This window comes from Nanorana parkeri, unplaced genomic scaffold (genome assembly GCF_000935625.1).
Source record: "Nanorana parkeri isolate BGI_ZX_2015 unplaced genomic scaffold, ASM93562v1 scaffold1612, whole genome shotgun sequence".
In the NCBI taxonomy this organism is placed as follows: domain Eukaryota; kingdom Metazoa; phylum Chordata; class Amphibia; order Anura; family Dicroglossidae; genus Nanorana; species Nanorana parkeri.
In genome coordinates, this window is record NW_017307880.1 from 185,748 (window position 1) to 194,299 (window position 8,552).

Sequence of the window (8,552 nt, forward strand, 5' to 3'; positions counted from 1 at the left end):
AGGTCATGCTTTAAGCCCATGCACAAGAATGTGGTCCCTTGCAAAGCAAGTGTGGAAATGAAGTTGTCATTGACCATGTTCTGTTCTAAGTGTGCAGATAGAAAGGGCGGGCTCTCTTTTGCTGCAGGTCAGGGGGTTTCTATCGTTCTGTCTGCTTGGTAAATTAAAACAAAAAACAATTTCATGTTGGATTAGATTTTGCTTCCTCTCAGTATGTTAGCATACATTAACATATCATCAAATACATGATTCCCAGACTTGTGCAGTTTACCTAAAATATTGCAATTATTAGAGATTAATTTGTGCTCTTTCTTCATGTCCTCCAGGAGCTCGAAGAACTGGATGTTCATGAGATCAAGTTGGTCACAGATCCTCAACACTTGGAGAATGAAGAGGAGAAAATTAGCTCCTCAAGCCTCCGGAACAGATTATTAGGGACCTTACTAAAACCTCCAGCTGTAAGAATCCTTATTACACTTTGCTTTTCAGTATTCTGCTTTATTTTGTATAAACAAGGTTGAGCTTATTAAATTAGACCACAATTTGCAAGGTTTAGCAGCCTATGAGGATTCATCATTGATAGGCTTTTTAACGGTTACTCGGAACATGACTCTGAGGAAGAAACCTTTACAACAGTCCCTGTCACTGAGTAAGCTCCACGCTGGGGCAGTGACTGATATGTTTCCATGTACTCTGTATGAAAATTCTCAGCGCCCGCCAAGGATCTGGGGGCGGGCACATGCGCAGTTCAGATTTTCGGCCGGGAGACCAGGAGAGACACAAGGTAAGTAAATGCAGCAGCGTGCGATTGGAGACCAGCACTGAAAACTACAGGAAAGAAGAGGATGATCGGATTAAGAGGTATAATTTAAGGTAAGTCCTTATATTAGCATTGTGGTGGGGGGTTTTAGGATTTAGCCTTTAATGTCACTTTAAAGCTGTTTTACTTACCAGATTCCTGCTCCCGTCATCTCCATCCAGGCTGCTAGACCAGTCCCCTGCAGTCTCTTGATATATCATCATGTCTTATGCGTGTCCATTGACCTGCATTACAGGTGAGGACGCTGAGGGACATTTCCAACGTAGCGGAGGGGGGGAGAAGGGAGTGCTGACCACTGTGGGAGCCAGGATCAGGTAAGTAAAACGGCTTTATTTAAGTCCTATAGGAAAAATGAGTGGGTAGCCCCACTGCAAGGGTAAGTGTTTCCTTTTCCCGGAGATGGGCCTTAACCCTTGCTGCAGCATTTAGCAGTGTAAAAGCAAAACTGAAGGAGTCCCATAGTTATACATACATTACTATGTCGCCTGACAGCATAACTGTAATAGTGAGGGTTTAAATGGGCTTAATAGTAATTTTTGGTGGGACGAACATTTTTGCAAGCTTATTCTAAGACATTTTTGTTATTGTAAAATATATTTTAGATTAGCCACTAGAAGGTTTCCACAGCTCAGTGCATATACTCCATGTCCCTCAGCTGTTGAGATAGGATAACTGCCATAGAGAAAGTGCATTGTTTTCAAATGTCAGCTGACTCAAAGGCTTGCATGCTGAGAACAAGTAATAAAAAACACAACTATTGTGTAGCATTGCAAAGCCGGAAGCAATGGCTGTAAATGTAATGAGCAAATGCGGCTGCCCCATGTACATATATAATGACAAGTTATGCATGAAAACAAGACTTTGAAAACATTATCACATATTGACAAGCTTATTTCCATCAAGTTCATCTCTTCTAACTGTTTATCTAAAAACATCTCTACATCTGAATTTATCTCAAAAACAAAAGTTGACTCGCTAGATTAGATTTTACAAGTGAAAACCGGTTCATGTTTCTGCAGGCAAACCCCAATATCCCATCCCGGCCTTATGTCATTGGTTTAACAGGAGGCAGTGGCAGTGGGAAGTCTTCCATTGCAAAAAGGCTGGAGGCCCTTGGAGCTGCACTCATAGACTGTGATAAATTAGGACACCAGAGTTACAGACCTGGAGGACCAGCATACCAGCCAGTCATTGATGAGTTTGGCGCAGGTATATTCTGCATGAATACAAGGCATGATGATTGTGGCTTTTGTTTGTTTTTATCTCTTTGCTAAAAGGTTAATTCGATTGATACTCCATTTTTGGCTGGAATCGTAGAGTTTTAATGAACATGTTAATATATAACTCATTGGGTTGGTCCTAGTGCTGAAGTTGCTGGGTGCTGGTCCCACATTTTTCTTTGTGCAGCTTATAGTATTGACTTGCTCTGAATCAAGTCAAACAAACATAATACCTCTTCATGTCTCACACCCTGAATTGCTGATTGGTGGGATGGGTGATTGACCATTGAGTTTTCTGTTTTAAATCAGATTTGTGGCAGCAAACCAGCTATTACATTAGTAATGCTCCAATCTACTAACACAGAAATCAGCCCAAATGTCTCAACAATAAAAATGTGCTCCAATACATATCAAGCACGATTGTGTCTCTTCTCTATGGTACAAAGCTGTGAAGTATAACTGGTTCATGTGAACTAACTTGCATGCCAATCTTCTAGCAACTCACACATGTAGCTGTCTAGTATTGATCGCTCTTATTTATTCCTCAGATATCCTGTGTCCAGATGGGACCATTGACAGGAAAGCTATTGGCAGCAAAGTCTTTGGAAATAAGGTAAAATGGAAAGAATTCACTTTCGTGGCTTTTGAAATGTTATTTTGTTCCTAAGCAGTACCTAGAAAATGTTCCCTTTTTTCTTGAATTCCTTCTATAGAATAGCAGTGCCTTTTCTTGTCCTCTGGCCTCATATCTGTATATCTGCAGTGTGTGATCTAAGGCTTTGCTGCCTCTGCCAGACTTTGGTGATATCACTACTGTGCTGCCCACTGCTCTGATATGAGGAAGCAATACTCTGCCTCTAACAAGATGGCCGCCTCCACACAAAGATACAATGCAGAACATGTGATGGTGTAAAAATCAGCTACAGGAAGATGCCACAAGCAATGCTGGTGACTAGTCCTTTCCCCTTTTTGTCTGCCTCTTTTAGGGCTTGGCTTCCAGAGTCCCTATCCTCTTTAGAAAACTGACCTTCATGTGGCCAATACACTTCCAATCCTTAGTGTATATCCTATGGCCAGTATATCATCCGAGAGCTGATCTCTGCTTCCACAGCTGACTGGAAGTTTCTAACCAAGCTGGTCAACACTTCCTTTTCAAGATTATCTTTTACAATAAATCTTGCCCCTTTAAAGCGACCCTGTCATTAAAACATTTTCCATTATCATAAATAGACATTTTGTTACAATCAAACAGCATGTGTAGCACAAAAGACCATCCAATAGTCTTCAATATCAACATTATACCCCCTTCAATAATCCCATTAGCTTTATACTATAGTATGTATTATGCCATAATAGTGATCTACTTTATATCTGGGGGGGACAACTCTAATCCGCTTCCTCTTGCTATACAAAGTACTGGTAACTCTCGCTTCGTCTACACATGTTAATTTAGCAGAAAATGGGAAAACAATTTAATTAAATAAATATAAAAAATAAAAGAATAATAACACACAAAAAAACAAAGAAATAAAAGGAGAGAAGAAAAAAGAAACAAAAAGAAGGGAAAATTGTAGACTCCTTTGGTCAAGATATCTAATACAATGCTTAACCTGTAGGAGTAAGGGATATGCCAGAAGGGTTTAAAATCCCTTGATGGGTCAACCATGGCTCCCTCACTGCTTTGAAATTCGCATATCTGTCTTGCAAGATACTGTGTAATTTCTCATGGATCATGATCCAGTTTCGCTTGGGTAGTACTATAGAGAAAGGTACCTTTTCAGCTTTCCAGGATCGGGCAATTGATGTCTTAGCGGCTAGAAAGAAGAAGGAAAGGAGTTTGCACTGTACCCTTTATAGATCCGGAACCGGTTTATTCAATAGAAAATGCTGTGGATCTCTAGGGACATGGACCCAGAAGATGTCAAAGATCAGTGCAAAAAACGTATTCCAAAATAGGCGCAATATTGGGCACTCCCACCAATAATGGATCATAGTGCCCTTCTGATTACATCGTCTAAAACATAAAGAACTGGACCCTGGGGACATGGTCGCCAACCTCGTTGATACCAGATACCATCGTGAAAAAACCTTATAATTAGCTTCTAATAGAGAGACATTCAGCAATCCAGTAGTGGATCTTATAATGCACTGTTGCCATTCTTCCATAGAAAGTGTTACCCCCTAAGTCTAATTCCCATGCAGCCATATAGGCCACTTTACTAAATGGGCCCAATTGTATAGCATAAATTAGAGAGATCCCCCCCCCTCTTTGGCTAATCCCTCCTAGACACCACTTTTCATATTTTGTTAGTAGTGGGAGGCCAACCTCTGGGATATGTAGTGACTGTAAAAAGTGTTCTATTTGTCTATATCTATACATTTCGGATTGTGGCAACTGAAGAGTATTCAAACAATAAGTAAGGGAGATTGGTTTATGGAATTTAATAAAGTCTCCTATTCTATAGAGTCCTTTATCAACCCACCACTGAAAAGCTTTAGGCTGCATTCCCGGTAGGAGCTTGTCATTACCAAATAATGGTGCAAGAGGGGTGTGAGCGGAGGTCATACCTTCCTTTTTTACTTTTTTTGTTTTGTTTATGTATGTTGTAATTGTGTATAAATGTTTGTGGGGTTGTAGGGGCAGTCAAGCTAAACTAGATGGAACTTAAGAAATGGTGATTTAAAGAAGTGTTAGTTTTATTATTAAAAGGAGGAATTAGAATGTGAAATACGAAACCTAAAACTGGTAGAAGAAAAGAAGATATGCTATATAATATTTTTAATTCTATTTATTTAAAGGCATATTAAGATGAAATGTCAATGTTGGATAAGCTGTCCAAATGGAAGTTTTGTTTTTTTTATATTGTAGATGTTGAGTTATATTATTATGTAAAGAATATAAAAAAAAAAAGATGAATACTTTTCTTTCCCACTGCCCACATGGCCAAAATGCAAGTCCATTCTCAATTAATCTTCATATGAGGTTTGCTTGGTCCTTTGCAGTGCTGCTGGTTCCTCCCACCTACCTCGATGTCATTACTGTGTTCATTGTTACATAAAGTCTTCAACTGACCTTCTCTGCTATTAACATTGAATATTCTAAAGCTATGAAAGTCACCCATGGCCAGCAAATTAATTGTGAAAGATAACGCAACAGTGGGTTATGTTCTGCTGCTAAACTCCAAGCAGGGAAAGCAAAAACATACAGATGTGCTCGAGATGCCCTTTGCTGAAATGAATGTAAACACTGAGAGGGGCCTCAGCTACAGTGAGTGATTGTGTGACAATCTACGTCCTGCAAGACTTTGTCCATTAGTCTTCTAGGTTTCAAGAAAATAATTGGATGAATGAACGGGTAATGTAGTAATACCCTTTATGAATGTCTGCAAAGGTGGTCACACACGGACCCATGTAATCATCATCAATCATTTTGATAAAGTAATTGAATTGTATAAGAATTGTAAACAGAACCTCAGTATAGTGAGCTTCTATACATTCGTCTCTGGCAAGTTGATCGGCCATGGCAGAATTTTGTCGCTCTCGTCTGATTGATCAAACGAATATCTGTGTGTGTGTGTGTGTGTGTCAGATCATAATACAGATCCACTAAATGATAGATTCTGTTAGATCAGTTCTTGTAGAACCATATATGTCGGATTGTTCAATATTTTAATTGATGAATTGCTTGTTTTTGATTGCTCATACCTAGATTGATCACAAATCATTCTGTGTATGGCCACCATTACGGTAGACACTATTTGTGGTTGGTAAATACATCTTTCATTATAAGTTCTACAATATTTTTAATAGAAGCTATCGTATTTCTTTCAGGTCCAATTAAAGCGTCTGACAAATATAGTTTGGCCAGCAATTGCAGTATTGGCTAAAGAGGCTGTGGAAGAAGCGGCCAGCAAAGGTAAGCTTTTCTATTGTGTTCCATTGTCAGGCAATACATATACATGGGGTCATGATTGTCCGATCTGGATTATGGCAGGTATTCTCCTGCTTTTGCTGACTGACCTTGGGTAGAATCTGTCAATTTAAAGGCCAACTCCAGACTCTGCCCCTGGTTGTATGTTTTGCTTTATTTTTTATATTTGCCTTTTCCAGATGTATTCAGACTGGTCACATGCTGCACAGGGTCCTCATCCTTTTTGAATCTTCTACTGGCAGAGCTCAATAATGTAGAGAGCTGAACTGATGTGATGTCAGCGCTGCTCTCTTAACATTACACAGTGAGTGTAGCATGCCATAGTGATGCCCCTCAGAGGAAGGATCCATATTGCCCTGTATTTGCTTCCCATAAGGCATTGCAAGCCACAGGCATGACTCTGAGGCAGAAGCATGAAGGGATTTGTAGTTTCAGCAGAGCTGGAGAGCCAAGGTTGCCTCCCTCTGCCCCAGGGGAACAATAATAAAAAAAAAAATGTCTGGAGTTGGTCTTTTAAATGTGTATTCACTGTCAAACTCCATTGTTACTCCAAGATAAGGCCAGGAAAAAGGGTGACTTCTCAGTGAATTAACATGCCCAGGTTAACATAACCTTAAAACATTTTTCTTCTGGAAAGCAAAAACCAAATTGTCAGAAATTAAGGATTCGGCTAATCATTGTATTGGATACAGATTTTTTTTTGAGTAAATTTTTGTTTTTGTTTTAGCCCCAGACCAAAATGAGCAGTTAACCTTTGTAGTGCAGAGGTAGCCCCACTACAAGGGTTAGTTTTTACATTTCCTTCAGTTTTTCTTTAAGGCCTCATTCACAGGGGCGTGCATGTCCATACAGAGACATGCTTCCCGAGAGGGACAGGTACAGCGTGTAATTGTGTGCAGCCGCCTGTACATCCCTATGAGAGGATGCGGCTGCAACCAGCTACACGCCAAACCCAGCTGCACGTCCGTGCCGGTCCAGGTGCCCACAATTGGACACATACGGATGTACATGCTGTTGCACGCAATTACACGCTGCACCTGTCCCTCCCTGGAGCAGGTGTCTGCATGGGTGTGCACGCCAATGTAATTGAGTCCAAAGGTTTGCCAACTGTCAAGGTTGCCAGTGTGCTTATTTCAGTTTCTCAACCAAACTTTCAAGCACTAAAATGTCTGGTGTCATAGCTGGTCACACATGCAGCACCATGGTAACTGCAATCCTAATCGTGGTTAAGATGGCACCTTCCTTGGCTGTAAGGATAGTTCTGCTTTAAGGAGCAACCACCACCAGGAAAGAGACAGAGGAAAACAACCCCGCTCATCATTTGACCGGGAGAAGAAATCTGGAAAAGAATTTAAAAACAGCTGATTGGCCTCCAATGTAGAAGGATGGTCAATTATGGGGTGGAGGTCAGAGCCTGACATTGGACTTTAAAAATTATTTCTCTCCCGTTCATTGAAGGACACAGGGAACAGATCGGAGATCCTGTACTGTAGGGTAATATCGCCACCTGCAGGAGAAGGACGCTAGGCACAAAACTAAAGACCAATATCAAGGAGTGGAAGCGCCCGACAAGTCGTTTTCCGTCCCCAAACGCTTCTCGGTTCATTATCCTTTTGAGGAGTCCTTCCTGTCCAAGTGGTCTACTCCCCCCGCAGTGGATCCGCCGGTTTCCCGCCTGAACAAGGCTACGGTCATCCCGGTGGAGGATTCGCCTTCCTTTCGGGATCCCTCGGATAGGAAGGCGGTGGCGGTGGCGCGTACTATGTACTCGGTTTCCGGGGCTCTGTTGCGCCCCGTGTTGGCTTCGGCCCTGGTCTCCCAGACCTTGACTGAGTGGATGAAGATGCTGCGTCAGGGTCTTGCAGAAGAAAACGTGTCTCCTGCTTATGTCGACCTTACGGAACAGGTGGTGCAGGGTCTGCAATACCTGTGTAATTCGGCTTTGGATGCGGCACCATTGGTTTCCAAGCTGTCTGTGTCGTCGGTTACTCTTCGGCGCCTCCTCTGGCTTAAATGCTGGTCGGCTGACCAGGCTTCCAAAAAGGCTCTGACGGAGCTCCCCTTTACGGGGGAGCGTCTGTTCGGGGCTACCTTGGATGAGATCATCAAGGATCTGACGGGCGGTAAGAGCACCTTTTTGCCTCAGTCGAAAAAGCCTAGGGACCAGCGGCGGAAGCCTGGTCCGTCTTTTTAATAGATTTGTAATTGTAAGAGTCTTCAAAATGTAGTTTGTTCCAAAGGGTCTTACAGCTGACACATAATTCAGCATATTGAAATGGAAAATGTGACAAAATTATGTCAACGATATGAGACATTGCATGTGCATGACTGGCTAGTCATATAATGTGGCTTTTCTTCCTTCTCTTCACTTTTTGTGGCGCATTCCTTTAATGCTGCCTTCTGTAACCCAGGAATATCAGTCTGTGTGATGGACGCAGCTGTTCTGCTAGAAGCTGGATGGGATTATATGGTTCATGAAATCTGGACAGCGATCATACCGGAAAAAGAGGTGAGGAGGGTCTTTCTCTGCATTCTTGGTTTCCTTTTTATATTTTCCTGTTTTTTGTCTTTTTTTTTTTAG

At 41.6% G+C, this 8,552-nt stretch overlaps 1 protein-coding gene across 1 annotated transcript in view; it reads left to right on the forward strand.

Moving 5' to 3' along the window:
* COASY (Coenzyme A synthase) overlaps window positions 1–8,552 on the forward strand; it is a 27,719-nt gene that overhangs the window by 9,709 nt on the left and 9,458 nt on the right. The window contains exons 4-8 of the mRNA XM_018570850.1: window positions 327–458; window positions 1,840–2,029; window positions 2,589–2,653; window positions 5,872–5,956; window positions 8,383–8,480. Of these exons, the coding sequence (XP_018426352.1) occupies window positions 327–458; window positions 1,840–2,029; window positions 2,589–2,653; window positions 5,872–5,956; window positions 8,383–8,480 (570 nt within the window). The remainder of the gene's footprint in view (window positions 1–326; window positions 459–1,839; window positions 2,030–2,588; window positions 2,654–5,871; window positions 5,957–8,382; window positions 8,481–8,552) is intronic.